Source organism: Triturus cristatus, chromosome 6, assembly GCF_964204655.1.
Source record: "Triturus cristatus chromosome 6, aTriCri1.1, whole genome shotgun sequence".
Taxonomy (NCBI): Eukaryota; Metazoa; Chordata; class Amphibia; order Caudata; family Salamandridae; genus Triturus; species Triturus cristatus.
This window is the reverse complement of record NC_140589.1, coordinates 1,775,022,349-1,775,044,056: the sequence shown is the minus strand read 5'-3', so window position 1 is coordinate 1,775,044,056 and position 21,708 is coordinate 1,775,022,349. Positions and strand designations below refer to the sequence as shown.

The 21,708-nt window shown below is 44.7% G+C and overlaps 1 protein-coding gene across 1 annotated transcript in view; it reads right to left on the bottom strand.

The window, feature by feature from the left end:
* Positions 1-21,708, bottom strand: part of PNOC (prepronociceptin) — a 290,709-nt gene that overhangs the window by 173,028 nt on the left and 95,973 nt on the right. Inside the window, exon 2 of the mRNA XM_085613066.1 lies at positions 9,182-9,327. Coding sequence (XP_085469192.1) covers positions 9,182-9,304 — 123 coding nt within the window. The 5' untranslated portion in view covers positions 9,305-9,327. The remainder of the gene's footprint in view (positions 1-9,181; positions 9,328-21,708) is intronic.

Genomic DNA, 21,708 nt, shown 5'->3' with positions numbered 1-21,708 from the left:
CATCACGGGAAAGCCCATTCATTTTGACAAGCTTTTCACATGTAAGCTAATATTTTCTGGGACCCAAATATAATGTAGGATTGCTGCCACTATACTAATATCATGTTAGGACAAACATGTTGTGATAGGTCTCTGTGGCTAGTCCTAATTTCTTCCTTGAATAGACGAAGAACCTTGCCCAGGGTTTGGGAGATGCCACAGCAAGCCAATAGCAAACTGAATCACGGAGGGATCTGGAATAATGTATATTTCAGTAAGTCTGTGATTCACCTAACTGTAATCTAATAAGCAAGTTGCTAAATATATTTCATGCAACAATGAGGTGAGAGACCATTTCAAACGCCTTATAATTCATATGGGTTGCTAAACCTATTACAACTCGGAAAGGAGATTCCGACTCTCAAAATGGGTTTAATGCACACTTCAAAGCCATTTTGTGATTGCAAACCATGTGGTTTTGCAAATTGCAAGCTTTGTGATTGCAAACCATGTGGTTTTGCAAACTGCAAGCTTTGTGATTGCAAAATGGCTTTGTACATCTTGCCCAAAATGGCTATTAGACACTGCAAACTCGGCATATCAAAGTCAATATTGAAGAACCACAGCTCATTGCTGGAACTGCACTTCCACATGTTTGGTCACCAAGGTGGGGAAGGACGGAGATTCACTCAGCGTTGTAAATGCTAGCACAGTGTATACTGAAGGATGGGTGTTGGCAACAATTAGAATTTGTTAAGGGTTCAACGGCTAGAGCACGGACAGGTTGACATATTGTGGGTTCTTTCTCAGTGGCTAGGGGTACCAGGTTGGCTTGCCAATCGTCCCCATTATTATTTGCATTGGAGCCCCTGGCAACAAAGATGCGAGCCCTGAACACAACTTGGGGTATTCCAGCCGCTGGCTCGCTACAAGCTATCTCATGCTACGTGGATGACACGTTGCTAAATGTTTCGGATCTTATCTCAGACCTTACCTTGATAGCAGACCTTCTCTGTGCTTCTGGGGGAGGGGGAGGAGGGTCGGTCCTAAAAGATAATTACAATAAATCTTGTATTTTCCCTCTGACTCATACCCAGACACAGCAAGTGGTTCCTTTCAGCGCTCAGAAATTACAGCGGGCCTTTTCCATTTTCTGATACTTGGAAATTCAGGTCTTTTTTGGGTCACCCTCCTGCTTTTTGGGGCTGGCCACGTTGCCATAGCTAAGATGGGAATGCTCCCTTGATTTCTGTACTACTTTGCAAACTTACCAGTAGTGGTTCCACCTGCATTATTTAAGCAACTGGATACTTTACTAAGAGAAGTAATATGGGGTAACATTTTCTGGAGAGTGGGGTTGACCAATCTTCAGCCACCTCCTGATGGGAGCAGTTGGAGGCTTCGACTTTTCAGGGTTACTGCATAGCAGCCCAGCTCCATAGGGCAGCATAATGGCTAGCTGTCCACCACCTGAACGAGATGGGTCTCTGGGATTTGAACAGGCTATTCTTTCCAGGTGCAAGAACACAAAAACATTCAACACTTGTGTTTCACATGGTTTTGGAGTCTTTGCGACACTGCATCACACACACTCGTCCAACACCACCGTACGTGCCACTAATTCTCTTACACGGTCTCCTCACAGAGGCAGGATCACTTGCATAAAGAGTGCCGTCATAGGGGAAGAAGCAGGCTTAACTTCAATGGGTGATCTTATTAGTGATGTGTACTCCAAACATTCTAAACCCTGGTTGACACACACAGACTGCAGAGAGGGCAATTCCAATTGTGGCATCGAATAATGCAAACATTTAGGAAATGCTAGGCCATTAAAAGAACTGAACCCGACACTCATACACTTCTAATAACTCTTGCACACCACAGGACACAGATGTAGATCAATCACATGGCTTTATAAAGGGATACAAGACGATGCTGGGATATACATACATTTGCTTACAAATAAATATGAGTCGCATTCCGCCTAACTCGCTAATGATAAGGAACTGTTGCGAGCCTTGGCATATCCTTGGAAAGTCTCCCTAAATGCCCGCTTCAAACTTATCTAATTTAAGATCCTGCATAGAGCATATCTCACACCACACATGCTCATCGATGCTTTGGCTGGCTACCTCAGATATCACCACGTACCAGCTGATATACTGCAAATGATGTGGAGATGACCCAAATTACGTGGCTACTGGTCCGGAGTGCTACAAGCAATATCTCAGACAACTGGAAAATCTAATTTAGAGACGGTGGAAGGTTGCTTACTTGGATTAGATCCCACACCCGAGGGCGCCAAAGTTGCAACGAGATTTACCGATCTGGCACTTCTCCTTGCCAAGCGGACACATACCATGAGATGGAAACCTATTCTACCTCCTACAGAGGCAAAGTGGCGAAGGAAGGTGACACACTTGCCTCAAGCGGAGAGTAAAGCCCTCCGCAGAGATGAAAAGCAAGGGTTTTGCAAATGGCCATCTCTGCAATGGGATGAGTTTATAGAATCATACAAAGCCTTTGGACAAAGATGGTGACAGGCCACTCTGAGCCCTGGCTGACCCCTGCATTGAAATAAGCTCTTGCATGGGTCGCACACCCAATTGGAGGTCCCTGATTTTGCAACACTGGTCTGTCACTAACATAAATTGCACTGGCTGACTTTTTTCCCAGGTACTTGATGTCATAACACCGGTCACCGCGAGCAGAGGACATCTATTTCTTTTCAGCATACGCACACTTGAAACGGATACAAATGGCCTCGGCTGGGATGAGACGGCATGATTCCCGGACAGAAGGGTGGAGGAGGTGGAAAGCAAAGGCCAGAGTTATTGTTCAATTGAGATAATGTTCTTCTTTCTATTCTATTCTATTTATGCATCTCATGAATAGATGTTGTATTTTCGTTATATATGTAATGACCTTTATTTACATCTGTTAAGTTGTGTGGATGTAACTACACACTTAAGTGACACGAATCAACCTGAGATCCATGCCGCTCCATTCATATGAGGTTGACTACATACGGCCTAAATGTTTCACACTTACTAGTAAGAAAAGCTCAATAAAATATTATTAAAACGCATATTTTGTAGCAAATTACATTTGCAATCTGACCATCCATTAACTGAGTAAAGCAAAGGAAACATTTTTCAGGCAAGAGAAGCCCACCTTGAAAACAGTTGGAGGTTGAGCAGAAGGTACATGGCTTGCCTGAAAGTGGCACAGCAAGGATGCCATGGGACTAGTGCAGGAATGGAAATCGGGTGTGCAGGACGGGTGGCTTGGGGGTAAAATACAGCAATAATCAGGAATCCATGGGCCCCTCAAACTTTTGGGCCATGGTGCCATTGCATCTACTGCACCTTTGATAGCTGCACCCCTGATGCCCAACACACTTATTAACTCCTTCCGCTTAAAAGAGCCTCCATTGTAACAGAAGAGGAAGGTTCTTCAAGACAAAGAGATCCTCGCCCCCTAAATCAAATAAGGACAGAGATTCAGCGAGTTACCAGACCTCTCCAAGGAGCACCATAAGACCCTTCACAAATTCATTAATCTGATCTATACATTATTTTCTGGCCCATCTTTCTATTTGCTTCTCCACTTTATCACCCTTCTGGGGAGCTTCTGTTCTAGGCTACTTCGGTCAGCTCCACCTTTCTTCCATCTCAAGTCCTCTTTAATTTCTGTATTTCATTTTTTTACTAACTGATAGATGCCTCTTCCTTTCCACTACCGTCATATCTTCCACTATGTCTTCAAAACCCACTTGCTCGCTGTGCCTGTTCATGGCCATTAAACATGTCAGTTGCCAATGTCTATGAAACCTCTTAAAGATAACCCTCCCTGCATGTCACTTCCTTTTTCAGCTTCATGTCAGAATATTTCAGAATCCAGGACAGAAGTGAAACGAAAATATACTAGGTACTTCATGCGTAAACATGATTTCATGTAACACCATTCAGTGCTTCATGCCTTTAAGTTCTCTGTTTATTTCTTAAGTTGCCCTGCTATATTGAAGCTTCCAAGATGGCATCATAGATGTATCTGAAACATTTAAAAAAACATTACAATAAATCATGAAAAAATGTTTAAAGAAGATTTCTGGTCTAGCTGGTTTTTATTGGGGTTCCTATGAGATACCGCTTTAGAAAACAAAAGGATGATTTTGTGACCAATGTACAAAGAACAAGGCCATTGTAGGGGGTGTGATGCACTGGTTGATGAAGTGCTCTCAAACTAAGTGTTGTTGCCCTCTGCTGAAGGTGTTATTAGCTATTAATTTCCAACTGTGCCATTACTGGATGTTAATGTTAGTTGCAAACTGTTACTCAAAGGTGTCCTGGCGCTATGCGAAGACCTGCTGGGGGATCAAGCAATAAGTGTATTGAACAACATAGCTTAAGAAAAGCCATGTTTTTAATGCCTTCCTGGTGTATTGGGAGGGCATTCCAAGCCTTAGCTGCATTGGCAATGAAACTTCTGCAACCCCAGTTGGCTTTTTTCACAAAGGGCACCACTACCAATTTAGCATCTGATGACCGCAGTGCTCTTTTTGAGGAATACCAGCTGAAATGTTGTTTTAAAAAATCTGGCCCAGTTCCCTGAAGAGCTTTAAAGGCCAGACATAGACTTTTGAACTGAGTACACTTCCTGACCGGCAGCCAATGAAGTTTTTTAATTTCGGCTGTGACCGATACATACTTGGCAGTGCCCATAAGGAGTCTGGCCGCTGCATTCCGCAGGATCTGTAGTTTGTTCATCGATCCTTCGTAAAGTTTGAGGTAAAGACTGTTACAATAGTCCAGTCTGGACATTATTAACGCAGTGACAACCGTTTGTTGTGCATCTTTGGGTAGTAATGGCATTATTTATTTGCAGGATCTGAGGATATACGATGTGGATGATGCCACGGTGTTCACCTGGTCCTTGAAGCTAAGTGAATCATCGATCCCCACTCCCAAGTTCTTCACCTTTCTAGTAGGGGTGGGCAGTGGACCTAAAGCATTCGGCCAACAGTCAGGGGTCCAGAAAATGGGGTTGTTGCCGAAAAGCACAACCTTCGTTTTGCTGGAGTTTTAGGCAATTTTGTGCCATCCATACCCCCAGCGCATTCATACAGTCCTGCAACCTGGACACAGTATCCTGTAACACCTCTGGCCATATTGCCACCACGATTTGGGTGTCGTCCACGTAGGATGTCAAACTGAAGCCAAAAGATTCAATTAGGGGCGCCAGTGAGGACACATAAATGTTACAGAGCGTCGGACTCAATGAAGACCCCTGTGGGACTCCACAGAGTAGAGAGAATGCTTCTGCCTCGAATTTGTCCAGGATGACCATTTGAGTTCTGTCAGATAGAAAGGATTTAAGTAGTTTTCGGGTCTGCCCTTGACTCCTATCTTATCTAATCGGTCCATCAGGAGGGCGTGAAGGACCGTATCAAATGCCACTGAAAGATCCAGCATGATCAGTGCAGCCCTACCTCCCTGGTCAAGAATAGTCCTAAACTCTTCCGTAGACTTGAGGAGCATAGTTTCCGTGCTGTGACCCTCTCTGAATCCATATTGAGTAGGGTTTAGCGCCTGAGATTGTTGCAGAAACTGGTTGAGTTGGGCATTCATGTTTCTGTCTATAATTTTTGCAGCGAGAGGTAGTCTAGATATAGGCCTAAAATTATTCGGATTTTTAGCATCTAAACTAGGTTTCTTCAGTAGGGGCAGAATGGAAGCCTGTTTCCAGTCTCTAGGGAAATATCCTTCCAAATACATTAAGTTTATAATGGATGTCAGTTTACGTGCCACTGGCTCAGCAGTTAATTTTACTGTGGCTATCGGGCAAGGGTCGTACGGAGAGCCCGACTTCACTTTTGCAAGGAGATTATAGGTATCCGATTCCATTAGAGGGATAAAACTGTCTGATCTGAGTGTGCCTTTTTTTATCTTCCTTTGAGCCAGTAGTTGGATCACTAGTTGTTCTATTTGAGGAGTTAGAGAAAGTTAGGAAGATAGCATTAACCTTATCAAAAAAGAATTTGGCTATTTTGTTGCATAGCTCTTGACTCGCTGGAATGGAAGGGGAGCTAGGGTGTGCTAAGGTATTAACTGTTTTAAAGAGCTCTTTGGGCGAGTTTTTAGCAACATGGATTTTCTTGGTAAAATACTTTTGTTTGGTATTTTGTGGCAGCTGTTTATAGTGAGCAAGGCTCATTGTATATTCCTTTTTATCCTCATCCTTGTATTCCTTACTCCAGTTTCTTTCCAGGTGCTTACAGACCAGTTTTGGGTCCCTAAGCTCCTGTGAGTACCAGGGTGAGGAAGGCCATCGCCTGCGGAGGCGAAACAGTTTTTTTGGGAGCTAGATTGTTCCCTGCCTCTTCCAACCACTTAGTGTAGGATCTAGATGCTTCGTCCAGATCTCTAGGGAGCATGGTGCTAGTCGAGTTTAGCAGTTCATGTAAATCCTCGGCTTCTATCTTATTCCATGTTCTTTTTTCAAGATACTTTTTGGGAAGTTTTGAAGCAGAGCAGTCAGGCGTGGTGAGCTTAAATACTACTGCCATATGGTCAGACCATGCTAGGGGACGAAGGCTCGTAAATGATGGCTGTGGGTTGTTGGAAAAGATGCTGTCTAGAGTGTGACCTGCCTGGTGAGTTGCTCCGGTCACCAATTGCTCTAAATTTCCACCCTTCATCAGGTCTAGAAGATTGGCAGTGTCTGGCTCCGAGGCTGACTCAAGATGGAAATTATAACCACCTAGTATTGTGTAAGAGGTGGTATTTAGCCCAATTTCTAATATGCTGCCTACTTGTGTTACACATCGTCTTTTCGGGCCCGGGGGCCTATAGATGAGGGTGCCTCTAAAGGAGTCATGGTGTGTGAGATAGAAACAGAACTCTAGCGCTTCACATTCGTCATTAACTAGCAGGCTAAAAGATGCTGTGATAGAGCTATGGTATATGACCGTTAAGCCACCCCCTTTCCTTTGTGACCTGTTCAGTGTATAACAGAGATAGTCGGGCTGTGTGGCTTTCACCAAGTCTGGACTGGAAGATTCGTCCATCCATGTTTCCGTGACAAATGCAATATTGATCTCCTTATCCTCAATGAGGGAGGCACAGTCAATGCTATGCTTGACCAGGGACCTTGCATTGAGGAAGACACAGTTCCGAACAGAGATGGAAACGTCCTTTCCTATCCTTTTTTGTTTATCTTTTAGGGCAGCAACTGGTTGAAACATTAGTTCTGGTAATTTAGTGTTGCACCCTGGGCAGTTCATTAGGGCTTGTACCGGCCTGTGTTGCGGATGAAAAATACAGCTACTCTGGTCTCTCTTGTTAGGGTTAAGGAGTTTCAAGCTATTGCTGGAATAGTGAAGGGTTTTGGCTTTTCCTGATGTAAGTTGAGCAGGGGGGCTGGCGCTGAGTGCGGCACGAGTGCGGACGGGCGCAGACGGGCTTGCCTTCGGCGCGCCGGCGGTGCGCACGCTTAACGCGTCCACTGCGCGCTCGTGCCAGCGTCTGACCAAATACTGTCAGGGGCATGAAAGATTAGCCCGCTGACCGGATTCCTCTCAAGTTGTCGGAGGTCCCGCGCTAACACTGCGGGGGATTTTGTAATGTGAACTTCTCTAATTTGGTGAGTACACACAGTGCAAATGCGCAAAATTAAAACCTTTAAAACAGTAATTATTAAAATGCAGCAAGTGCAGAAAGTACTTTAAAAATTACAATAGTGCAAATTATCGGAGGAAAAAACCCAACATAGGTCTCTCCCGGCTCAAGCCTCAGGAGGACTTCAACCAGCGCGCTCGCGCCAGCGTCTGACTAAATACTGTCAGGGGCATGAAATACTAGCCCACTGACCGGATTCCTCTCAAGATGTCAGTGGTCCTGAGCTAACACTGCGGGGGACTTTGTAATGTGAACCTTTCTAATTTGGTGAGTACACAAAGTGCAAATGCGCAAAATTAAAACCTTTAAAACAGTAATTATTCAAATGCGGCAAGTGCAGAAAGTACTTTAAAAATTACAATAGTGCAAATATCGGAAAAAACAACGTAGGTCTCAAGGACGTAGTGATTAAAATGGCAATTTACAGCTATCAAACACAGCATCATGGGGGCAAAAGGGGACTGACCGTAAGCCTTATGGTGAGCTGGGTCAATCTCAACATTTCCTAGACTGTAACTCTACGGGATTTATTTACAAGCCTCTTGCGCCACTGGTACGTCACTTTTTCCCATCTTAAAAGTGACGCATTGGTGGCGAAAGGAGCTTGTTTCTCAGTTTTCAACTCTGGGCCTTGAACCAATCTCAAGGACTTCGTAATGTGCAAGAGAACTCTACTTACAACAAAAATGTAGATAATACACCACCTTGTACTACGACCACATGCCGATTGCTCAAAAATAGGTCCAAGCTATAACAAAGGAGTATTTTTGTTGTTGTTGCAGTTTTATATAGCGCAAACTCGACCCAAAGTTATTGGAGCACTTCAGAGGCGCACCCAGAGCCAAATTTCGGGGGGGGAGAGGGGGCTACTAAATATTTCGGGGGGAGGGGGGGGCTGATTCTTCCAGCAATATGCAGAGTGGAGATGCAGGGGCTCTAGGAAGGGGTGAAAACACAACAAAGCCTCGTTAGCAAGTAAATGGTCTTTTAAAGACCTGTGAAGTACTCGGGTGCGGCTGTGTGTGTGCCTGGGAAGCTGTCTCAGCCGGGCTGACACACACGACGGGGGAGGCTAGGGGGAGGGGAAATGGGCGTTGCGCGCCTGGAGCACTTTACATGGGCACCAGTTGCATTACACAAGGACACATTCATTTTTTGGTAGGCACGGGGTGATTAAGTGATTTGCCTTGAATCACAGGATGCTGAGCAGGCGCCATGGCTCGACCCTGCATCTTCAGCTTCAATGCCGGTAACCCTAGCCGTTAGGCCACATCCTGTCCCCCATTATTCATAAACTAGGCCAACAGACCAATGAATCTGTGCTGCAGCTTGTACACTCCAAGATCTTTTTCAGAAGGACTTCATCAGGTGTTAATGTTCATGGAATAAAATCCAGCACTTTGATATGCGACGCGCTCGCCACCATTACTCATCCCCACTGGAGCCCCGAGCAGCGCCATTAGTGACGCCTTGAGGGTTTTATTACAAATGGCTTCCGGAGGAGCCGCAGCACCGCGACTTACGAGAGTGTTGAAGTTGTCGCCCTGGTAGATGTGCGTGTTGCACGTGAGGCAGTCCCGCTGGCAGTCGCCAAGCGCGTGCGAGAAGAGGCAGAGAAGCGCCAAGTTTCCCAACACAGCCTTCATTTTTGCAGGGTGGTGGTAAGGACCTGAGAAGAAAGGGAACAAGGCAAACACTTTATCTCTCAGCAGACATTTACAGTGATTCAGCAGACAAGTTGTATGTCAAAATATCAGGGGGAAAGTATCGATCTGCATATATCTATTTCAAAGTAATAACTGCCGCTGTATACTCAAATTAAGGTAGAATTACTGGTCTAACTCCACATCTATTTACCTTGCTAAATCAGTGCAGATCGGTATTGTGGGGTAAACAGATATGCAAGTTGATTTTCAAAACTCAATAATTTAGTACTGTGCGGCTGATGCACAATCTCACTCAGAGCCACTGGAATTATGTGATTGTGCAGCCACGGCGTTTTCCGCATAATTATAGAATTTCCGCATTGGCCACATAATCTATCATTTGCTGCATAATCTGGAAATTTAAACAACGATGTTTTGTTTCTAGCTCAAGCGATTAAAAAGTTAATAAAAATGCAGGAACACGTTTCGCAGTGCACAGGAAGGCCGTTTGCAAAGGTCGACTAGTCATTTTCAGTTGCTTATTGCTATATTAGGGCATTAAAGAGGTAGTAATGAGGTGCAACCAATGTCCAGACAGTGTAAAGAAGTGTAAAAATTATAAAATAAGGAAATAATACTATGACAAAATGTTTCATATTATGCCGCATAATGTGTCTTTTCTTACCACATAATTTACTCAACCTTGGCGCTTAATGTGGACCTCCCCTGACGCACAATTCCAGTGGCCCTGAGCCCACCCCTCATTTGACTTCAGTACCAAATCTGCACTGTCATAGAGCACTGATGGAGTTTAGCCATGCTCCTCTCTGATAGCCATGCGGTGTAAGTAGGCATAATAAAAAAGTCCCTGAAAGGGTGCAGAGGTTTGTAAAGAAGCTTTGAATGAGCGAGTGAGCACAGCCATTTTCATAGCATGCGCTGCAAGTGTCAGCACTGCTTGGTAAAGGGACAGGTAGTGGCATAGCAGTTCTGCTCAGCTCGTGCCAGTACTTAGAGAGAAGCGGGTGGATAGACAGTCGTTCATTTCTGTGTGCAAGGGCAACCTTGGGATTGCTGTGAGGAGTGAGGAAGGCAAACAGTAACACTGGCTGAGCAGACCACCCCAGTTACCCCCCTGCCCCCCAAATGACTCGAATCATAGTGAGGTAATGATGCGCGTCAGCATAACTCATTACATCCGTATTGGCTTCCAGAGGTTGGAGCATCTGTGTAGTTTCACATCTGCCTTCGCAATGGAGGTAGGCAATCTGTTCTCGAGTTTGCGTTTGCCTTGCGAGTGAGGGGTCAGCCCTATGTTTACTGGTCGTTGGTTGACCCCTAACTTACACTGAACAGCAGCAGCATCAGGTATCTGGTGCATGATAAAGTTTAGGTCGAATCACACCAAAATAGATTCCCTGGTGTCATTCTTCTCCACTATTACACCTGGTCCAAAGTTCAATGAAAGAACTCAGATTTAGTGTTCTCTATGTCCTCAGTGTTTGATCAAATAACTCTAATGAGTAATGGTGAAAATCTGAGATCAACACTGATATCTGATGCAGCTCTATCAACGTTATTGCTCAGCTTTGTCTAAACCGACTATAAGCCAAGGTGTAAATCAGACATCTCAGGGTCTTTCAGTCAACACATCAAGGGGCATATTTATAAATGATCACGAGTGCAGCAAGTCATCCCGCTGCGCTGCGTGGTAGGGCGCCATGGTGCAAGGATGCCTGCATTGTAAGCAGGATTGTTTTTGTGCAGGAAGGGGCACCTTCCTGCACAAAAATAGTCCTGAGAGGCATTTTCCTCTTTCTATGTGTGCTGCAGAAACTAGCACACATAGAAAGAAGAAGTAATGAGGAAAAAGAAAGTTATTTCTCCTTGTTACGCCTCACCTGTGGAGGGGCAGCATTTGGACGTATTCCCAGGTTTACCAGTAATGATCAATCTGGGAATGCATCAAACTCCATGCGTGGGTGCCTAGGAACACACATGCACCACCCATGGAAACCCTCCCAGGGCAGAGTAACACAAAACAGGGATTTGCACTGCGTTGCGTTACTCTGGATTTATCAAGCCATACAGGGCCACGCAAGGTAGCCTTGTGTGGCTTGAAAAATGTGACTTAGGTTTTGCGTGGCCCTTATGCCCCCTTGCGATGGAAGGTGCGACGCAAAACCTACATAAATATGCCCGCGAGTTGCTGCTGTCAAAACTATGGGCCTGATCTAGGGTTTGGCAGATGGGTTACTCTGTCTCAAATATAAAGGGTATCCCACTAGCCCTATTACAAGTGCATTATATCCTACAGCATTTGTAAGAAGGTAGAGGGGATATCCATTGCGTTTGTGACGGCGTAATCCATCCACGAAAGTTTAAGTCGGGTCCTGAATCTCACTGTCAAACACAATGTAAATCAATCAATTTTCAGCTAAACCTCTTTCTAAAAGTACATTAAGCTTTCTATCTAAATGTATTAAAATATATGTGTAGGTGTAGTTGTCAAAAGTGTACTGAGCCACAGCTTGTCGGCATTCACACTACTGTGCCCCTTTGCTTAAACGTACACTACGGCCCTAGGTCGATATTTGTCACACCAGGTATAATCTGATACCCGTGTGTTTGGAACTTACCGGGTGCAATAAATTACATCTACTACAAGTTTCTGCCTTATAAATGGTGAATTACATGTGGATTTAGGTGTTGTTCCCTCCAGAATCGACCTGCCAAAATTTCCTTGGGGAAAATTGCACAGTGAGTGGTAATTACCAAAAAAGGTGTGATTGTGATGCCTGTGCAAACCCCTGCTTGTGTATGGACCGAAAACAAACCCAGACCTCTAATAATCAGGGGCTAAAGTGCTACTCTAAGAGGTTCAGCGCTGTCTGAATGTACACTGAGCTCTAGTCTGGCTAGACCTCCGCCTCATTGTGGTCTGAGATACAGCTCTGCCTAAAACTGCACTGGGATGCAGGTCTGTCTAAATGTACACAAAGGTATCCCTCAGGCTAAATGTACAAAAACATGTCTCTCTAAATGGATAAAGGGGTAATGTACAAATTAATTAGGTTAATTAAATTACATTATTGGGCTGTAACATATCTGGAGACGAATCGAGCTGTATGCTGGATTACCTATGGGAAGGTGGCGGGGAATTGGCGAGGCACTTCTGGAGACCCCATGAAGAAATTCTTGGCTTGCTGCCAGCTCTGGGACGATCGCAAGAATATTAATGTATATAATTGTAATACATGTCACCTTCCCAGCTATTTTCCTATGATGCCCATGGGGCTGTTTGTATGGCTTTTTCGGAAAACCAATAGAAATGTGTTAAATACAATTTTAAAAAAAGGGTTAATGTACAAAGAAATCCCATTCAAATGTAAAGAGATACACCTCTACAGCGGAGTTTAGATATGCAATTAAGTACATCTCTGTCTACAAGTACATTAGAATACCCAGCACATAATTTGTGAAAAAATAAGCGCAGGCTCCAAAGTTTTGCTCAGAAGCCTATGGCTTCGCTGTGTCGATAGCAAGACCACCTACTCTTGATTCCACCACCTCCTGTCTCTTTAATCCACCATCAGACACTTCCTGCCTCTTTGTCTCACTTTTGCAGGTTTCTGCGCTCTCTCTCTGTCTCCCTCTCTCTCTCTGTCTCCCCCTCTCTCTCTTTCTCTCTCTCTCTCTCTTTCTCTCTCTTTCACCCTCTCTTCCATCTCCCTCTCTCTGGCTCGCAGTAAAATGAAGGAAAAATAAGAGCCAGGCACCATAAATGGGAGCTGGTGGACCCCGCCTGCCACCACCAGCTCAGTGTAAGGACTGTGAATACTTAAATCCATAAGTGCGTGAGGAATACACCTCTATTAGTGCACTAGGAAACAGCTCTTGGTGAGTGTAAACAGAAGTAACACCTCCTTATACATGTAAAAAAATATATATATATATATCTGTCACATCACATACTAAGGATACCCTCTAATTAATAACAGATTTTTTAAATCTTGTTTTTTATGCAGTGCTCCATACTGCACTTCTGACGTTTCTAAGCGTTGTGCATAACAACTGTCATTATTACCCAAGTTGGGGAACTCAGCTTGCCGACCTCAAAAGGATGGAAGGCTAAGACGGCGAGGGATTCAAACCCTGCCTTGCAGATCACTGCATATTTCACGGGGTGGGGGGGTCGTTTAACTGATTGAGCCATCTTGCCGCTAATAAATGCATAAAGAGACTAAATATGTACTGAGTTACAGATCAGTCATAAGTGTAGATTAAGAAAACTAGACTGAGGAGAAGGCCCGTTTAAATGCACGCGAGACATCGCACAGGGGAAATGTACGCCAATTCGAAGCTCTAAATTTGCACAACAATACACCTTTCCTCTTACCTTGAGGTGCAGGTGAGGATGAACAAGGGCTCTGCTAGGTTTATATCTACACTGACATACAGCCTAAATGTATGCTGAGTCACAGCCCTGTCTAATTGTGCAAAAGATGGATTTGTAGAAGCATAATGAGGTATATCATAAGGTATACGTGACACAGCTCATCTTTGCATGTACACTGTAGACCTCAGTATACTTCTAGAAATCCATCTTTTGTACATTTAGACAGAGCTGTGTCTCAGTATACATATAGACTGTGCTGTGTCTCAGCGTACGCAGAGATTGAGCAGTATCTCAGTGTGCATCTAGACTGGGCTGTGTCTCAGGGTAGACGCAAAGATGAGCTGTGTCATGAATACCTAAATATATACCTCAGTATGCTTCTAGAGATCCATGTTTTGTACATTTAGACAGAGCTGTGTCTCAGTATACATATAGACTGTGCTGTGTCTCAGCGTACGCAGAGACTGAGCAGTATCTCAGTGTGCATCTAGACTGGGCTGTGTCTCAGGGTAGATGCAAAGATGAGCTGTGTCATGAATACCTAAAGATATACCTCAGTATGCTTCTAGAGATCCATGTTTTGTACATTTAGACAGAGCTGTGTCTCAGTATACATATAGACTGTGCTGTGTCTCAGCGTACGCAGAGACTGAGCAGTATCTCAGTGTGCATCTAGACTGGGCTGTGTCTCAGGGTAGACGCAAAGATGAGCTGTGTCATGAATACCTAAATATATACCTCAGTATGCTTCTAGAGATCCATGTTTTGTACATTTAGACAGAGCTGTGTCTCAGTATACATATAGACTGTGCTGTGTCTCAGCGTACGCAGAGATTGAGCAGTATCTCAGTGTGCATCTAGACTGGGCTGTGTCTCAGGGTAGACGCAAAGATGAGCTGTGTCATGAATACCTAAATATATACCTCAGTATGCTTCTAGAGATCCATGTTTTGTACATTTAGACAGAGCTGTGTCTCAGTATACATATAGACTGTGCTGTGTCTCAGGGTACGCAGAGACTGAGCAGTATCTCAGTGTGCATCTAGACTGGGCTGTGTCTCAGGGTAGACGCAAAGATGAGCTGTGTCATGTATACCTCAGTATGCTTCTAGAGATCCATGTTTTGTACATTTAGACAGAGCTGTGTCTCAGTATACATATAGACTGTGCTGTGTATCAACGTACACAGAGACTGAGCCATATCTCCGTGTGCATCTAGACTGGGCTGTGTCTCAGGGTAGATGCAAAGATGAGCTGTGTCATGTATACCTCAGTATGCTTCTAGAAATCCATCTTTTGTACATTTAGACAGAGCTCTGTCTCAGTATACATATAGACTGTGCTGTGTATCAACGTACGCAGAGACTGATCCGTATCTCCGTGTGCATCTAGACTGGGCTGTGTCTCAGGGTAGACGCAAAGATGAGCTGTGTAATGAATACCTTAAGATATACCTCAGTATGCTTCTAGAAATTCATCTTTTGTACATTTAGACAGAGCTCTGTCTTAGTATACATACAGACTGTGCTGTGTATCAGCGTACACAGAGACCGAGACATATCTCATACACCTCAGTCTCTGTGTACGCTTATATACAGCATAGTCTATATGTATACAGAGGGAGAACTTGTCTATATGTACAGAAGATGAATTTTTAGAATCATACTGAGGTATATCTTAAGGTATACATGACACAGCTCATCTTTGCATCTACCCTGAGACACAGCCCAGTCTAGATGCACATGCAGATGCCGTGGTGGGGTGTAGTGACGTGTGCTTCAGTGTCTTATTGTGTGGTTTACTGTGGAAAGGTATGGTCTAAAGGTGTAGCTTCATGAAATGTGGTTGGGTGTCTTGTAGTGTGGTAATGAGAGGTGGCATTTGAGAGAAGTGGTTTGAAGTAGTTTTTATTGTGGAGTCTGGAGTCAGTGCTCGTATGCTTAGCAACTACAGAAGTTAGGAGTTTTCCTTAATGAATTAAATGCAAGGGGTCTTACGTATACAGGGAAGAGGCAAGAAAAGCAATTCTAGCTGTCTGCCTTTGTAGCCCCAGGAATTGATGCAGTCACTCAGCAACAGGCTTGTCTGGTACATTATCTTTCATAATAGTTCCAAGATATTACCTTCACACAAATCTTTCAAACTTCTGGAAAGTTATGAACAAATCCCAAATCTCCCAGAACTCCTGAGGTTTCAAAGCTTGCATAAATCAATTCACTTGAAACTGATGTGATAGAAGAATATGAATATTTTATCTCACAAAGCGAAGATCCCGGTAAACTGGATCCCACAACACCCCACAGCACTTCACGATTCTAAGTCACAGTTGGGCCCCTCTTACTAATGATTTAGATGATCAGCTAGATTCGATTTGCAATATTTTCTGGCATTTTGTATGAGGTCAGACAAGAGACCAGCTTGTTTTGAGGTACATGAGCGAACTTCCTGCTCTGTTGCTTTCATTACCCTTGCTGATTATTAGGAATTAGAGTTTTATTTGATTCTGTTTCAGATTTCATCTGGTCTTCCAACTCTGTATTCGTCAAAGGTCATTTTTAATTTGGTTAATGAAGATGTTGTTATTAATCCTTAGGAGAATTTGAGCATCATTAATATATTGGTGGTAAAAAAGGCCAGTGTGTGTAAAATTCCCAGAGATTCAAGATATAGGTCAAATAGGATGGGGCAAGTGAGGGACCGCAAAAAGTGTTTTGACTGGGGGCAAGTAAGAGGCATTTACTTTCACCATCTGCCATTGATCATCTACACGTGATCTGAACTACTGAAGAACCATCCATTCACCTCCAAACCTTTAGGATTGAGCATTCAGAAGTGGATCATGATCAACCATACCAACGCTTACAGGCTAAGCAAAATTAGTAAACAGGCTGCATCTGTTTCTAGCATTTGGAAGGCCTCATCTGTGATGTGTCGCTGTTTCAGTGCTGTACCCTGAGTGGAAGCCTAATTGGTAGTTGTTTCAGAGGTTGTTCTCCTGGTTGAATTTGTTAACTGTTTTGCTACACATCTATTAAGAATGTTGACATAAAAGGCAGGCCAGCAACAGGGCAGTAGTTTTTGGTGCAGATATGTCAGTTTTGGGGGTTTTAAGGGTGGGGTTAATAATATCCTTCGAAAGGGAGAAGTAAACAGTGCCTCCGTCGAGAAATAAAAAACTGATTGCAGATTTTGCTTGGTGAGGGAGAATTGGGTTCAGTTGATAACTTGATTTTTTTAAAGATGATGAATTAAAGTTATATTAAATCTGTTTATTATTTTGAAATACAATACATCATGCCGCCATCCTTAGCAGCGTAACTATAATGAACATCACATTACAACTGCAGTACAGTTCCAGATAATTCCACAAAAGCCAGAGTATATAACACAGATACAGTGCAGGTCCTGCGGTAACCCCGCAGGGAGTACAGTCGCGTATCAACAGCAGCAGCAATATAAATGGTGCTAAAATGTCAAACAGCATCCATAGATGGTGCTCCCGCAAGGAAATGTTTGAGCGGACCCCAGATATCCTTCGGCCTGGAAGACACAGGCAACTCTTCTGCGTATAGTTCCAGATTTTCCCTGCAGTATACCAAGTCCTTCAGCCACCCATCCAGCTTCGGACTAGCTGCACTGTCCCACGTGAACAAGGTGCGACGTTTGGCTAACAGCAGAGCAACCCTTACACATCTGCCCGCAATGCCTTTCAATTGAGGGACATAAGTCAGCAGACACACTGTAGGCGTACAGGGAAGTAGAGCCCCCGTCATTTTGTGAACGTGGTCCAGCACCTCCCCCCAATACCTAAATACCGGGCCACAACTCCAGGCGATGTGAAAGAAATCCGCACCCGACTGTCTACATCGTTTGCATTGATCCACCTCCCTCAAACCCATTCTGTGTAGCCTGGATGGGGTGTAATATACCTGATGCAGGAATTTGAAATGAATAATGCGTAGGTTTCCATTGGGCGTAAGGCGGCCCGTCAACTGACAGATATGCTCCCACTCCTCCCCCGTGAGCTGGGGGTCCAATACATCATTCCATTTTACGAGACTTTTATCATGGGCAGTAATCGTCTCCTCCTGCACAGCCCTGTATAATTTAGTAATCCGTTTTTTCTTAGTTGGGGCCACTAGTAATAACTGTAAGGACTTCAGCGATGGAGGTTCAGCAGGAAAACACGGGTAGTGATCCCTTATGGCACATTTTAGACGATGGCAAGTGTACAAAAACAGAGATGTGGGGTTCTGTATGTAATCTAAATCGCTATTTTCGAGATAGTGTCCCTGATTATATAAATCCTGCATGTGAATGATGCCAGCTTCTTTTAGTGATTTTAGGGGACCCGCCTCCTGGGTGACAGATAACGCCGCGTGATGCGTCAGAGGTAGCGCAGGCGCATACAGTGGTAGTTTGTGTGCCCTGCGTCCAATCGACTGCCAGTCAGCAATGGTCATGTCCAGTGTGTTGATTTCCGTCTGTGGTGTATGCCAAGCAACGTGTGTAAGTATTCCTCTGAGCGGAATGGGATGGGCGTCCCCATCCTCCACCGCAACATGTGGAACAAAGTTGTGCGTTCTGAACCAATAATATGCATACTGGGCCTGAGCACAAAGATAATATACATAGAAGTCCGGCGCTGCAAATCCCCCTTTGTCATATGATCATGTTAGTGTTTGCCAGCTAATTCTAGGCGGTCGTGCACCCCAGATTAAACGCAGCAGTTGGGTGCGCAGTGTTTTAAAAAATTGCTGAGTCAGTTTGACCGGTATATTACAATACAAATATAGAAAGCGGGGAAGGACGCCCATTTTTATCACAGCAATACGATCCGCCAGGGACAACGGTAAGTGTAACCATCCATCTACCTGTCGAACCAGTGTGTCATAGGCTCGACCATAATTTTCTCTTATCACTACTTCGGGATCACGATGTACCCATACCCCGAGATATTTAACAGGGTCTGTCGTCCATAGTAAGGGGTATTCCAGTTGGGGCTGGGACATAACCGTCGTCAATGGTATAACAACCGACTTGTCCCAATTGATCGTGAGTCCGAATCTAATATATTCTCGAAGAACAGGGGATAGATGCTGCTAGGGATCTCTTATAAACAGTACCATGTCGTCAGCATACATTGATATGCCGACGGGCCGATGGTTGAAGTTGAGGGCGGATGCTCTATGACATTGTCTAATCTTGCAAGCAAGTGGCTCAAGGACAAGGGCGAACAGGAGATGGGACAGCGGACAACCCTACCTCGTACCCCGCCCAATCCGGAATGGCGCAGAAGTATAGCTGCCCACGCGCACTCTGGCTGATGTGCCAGTGTATAAAATCCGTATCCACTGCAATATGACCCCTGGAAAACCCATTTTACGTAATGTATGAAACATATAGTGCCATTCTATGGAGTCGAATGCTTTAGCCGCATCGAGCATGACAGCGGCCGCCGGCAGGTCAGGGTTAAGTATGTGGAACATGGAGAATATAGTGCGCAAATTGTGAGAAGTGGATCTTTCCGGCACAAACCCAGACTGATCTGGGAGCACCAGTCTGGTCATCAAAGGTTGAATCTTAGTGGCCAGTATCTTTGCCAATATTTTTGCGTCTAGATTAATCAGTGACAAGGGGCGGTAGGACTCACAGAGAGAAGGCGGCTTGTCCTTCTTGAGAAGGGTTATGATCATGGCTTGTCTCAGAGACGGGGGCAGGGTGCCAGCCTCGTGCGCCTCAGCGTACATTTCTAGTAAGTGTGGGACAATAAGGTCCGCATATGCCTTATAAAATTCCGCCGTTAGGCCATCTGGCCCTGGTGCCTTATTGTTGGGGAGGGAGAGAATAGCGTCTCTGACATCAATTTCGTCTATAGGCATAGATAAGTATTTCCTATGGGCGTCTGATAGCCATGCACATGCTATGTCCGATAGATATTCCGCCATGCTAGCTTCATCTACACCGCCCTGTGTTGTGTAGAGCGTCTTATACCAGTCCCTGAATTGGTCCACAATGGCCTGTGGAGAGAAATGTTCCGTCCCGTCACAATCGACGATTTTGTCGATCGGGTGATAGTTTGGCTGATAGTGTAATTTGGCGGCTAAATTTCTACCTGGCCGACCTCCCTCGCTATATGCTCTAGCCTCAAATCTTTTACCCTTATATTTTGCTTCGGTGTCCGCTAACTTTTCATATTCCATTAGTAGTTCTTGTATGTGTGCGAGCGTAGCAGTAGATGGTGTCGCGCAATATTCCTTTTCCAACTTGCTAAGAGCAGTCTCCGTTTTAGCGAGCTGACTCCTAATATCTTTCAAGATGCCTGACGTGGTACTGATGCAGACACCCCTTATTGTCACTTTGAACGCCTCCCATAATGATGCCTGACTGTCCACTGAACCCGTGTTTTCGGCAAAGTAATTAGTTATGGCGGTTCTAATGGTGTCCTTATAAATAGGGTCTTGTAATGCCTCAGCTCGGAAGCGCCATGTGAAGGGGTGATAGGGATTAGTAGGGATTCGCAAGTGTAGATATACAGGGTTGTGATCTGACAGGGTGCGGGGCAGATTGCTGACATGGGTCACCCACCTGTTCGCATCTTCATTTAATAACCAGTAGTCTAGGCAGCACCAGCTGTTATGAGAGGGTGTGATAGGAGTGCCTACCTGTGCCTGCCCATTCTGCAACCGCCAAACATCCACCAATCCTAGTTCTGCCATAGCCTCGCGGACGCAGTGAGCCACCTTAAGTGTGCGGGCGCCTATTGGGTTCGATTTGTCGGCCTGTGGATTGAGATGTGTGTTGAAATCTCCCCCCCAGAGAATAGCTGTGTCCGTCCAAGTGTGTAGCATAGCAAGCATCTGTATAAAAGGTGAAGGGTCATCCACTACAGGACCATATATATTAATTATCGTGATGTAGGTCATGCCCAGCTTGCCATGCACCATATCCCACCGACCTTCTGAATCAGTGTAAGTGTGTGTGGGTATAAATGAAACACCTCTTTTAATCAGTATAAGCACACCTTGCGCATAGGCGGAATAGGAGAATGCAAGCCGAAACCCCACCCATCTGTGAGCTATTTTAGCTTCCGTGTGTTTAGTCAGATGCGTCTCCTGCAAAAGGGCAATCTGTACATTGTGCCTATCCAGCTAATGCAGTACTTGTCGTATTTTTTTTGGGGTGTTAAGCCCGCGAATATTCCATGTCAGGCACCTATACTCTTCACCCATTAACCGTGTGTAGACGTTCTGCTGTAAACTTGACCGCCCTCTCCCGACCCTCACCATTTTGTGTGTCCAGCGTACTTTTCATAGTAAACACGCTGATCATATTCCTCATAATCATCCGGAACTGCATCAAACTCCCTCCCCCCACCCACTTTAGCAACCCAATCTTGCCAAAAACAGATCCCATTAACAAATCCAAAAAAGGAAAACAAAGCATAAAACAAACCCACAATCAATCAATGCGAAATAGTATTGGGGGACACCCAATGGGGGACGTAGCGGCCTCGACCACCTTCCAACAGAGCGGGAAGGGGGGTCGCCATTCATTATCGTGTGCTCCTAGCAGTTAGCCCATTTCAATACACGCAAAGCATATACATAATGTGCAGGTCGACCATCTTTTCCTAACCATCAAAGCGACGCCCCCTGTACAGCAGATAATGTCACACATCAACCCTGTCAGCATATCAATAAACAGGAGGTGGAGACAATACTCACTTATGAGCCACCAGGACCCGGCGGCAGTGTTGCCCTGTTGTCGCCAATGTAGTATCCAGACATGTCTACAACCTGTTATAGAGGGAGAAGTATGTATGCAATTCAGTAACTCAGAGGGGGTCGCTGTTCAGCCACCATATAGACGACCATCTTCAATTGTGTGCAACCTCAATCTGGAGGCCAACAACCTGAACACAGAAAATAAACATAAAATAACCAGCAACGGAGGCAGAGACATAATCATTCATCAACATCGGCGGTTGGCGTGGAGCGACGTT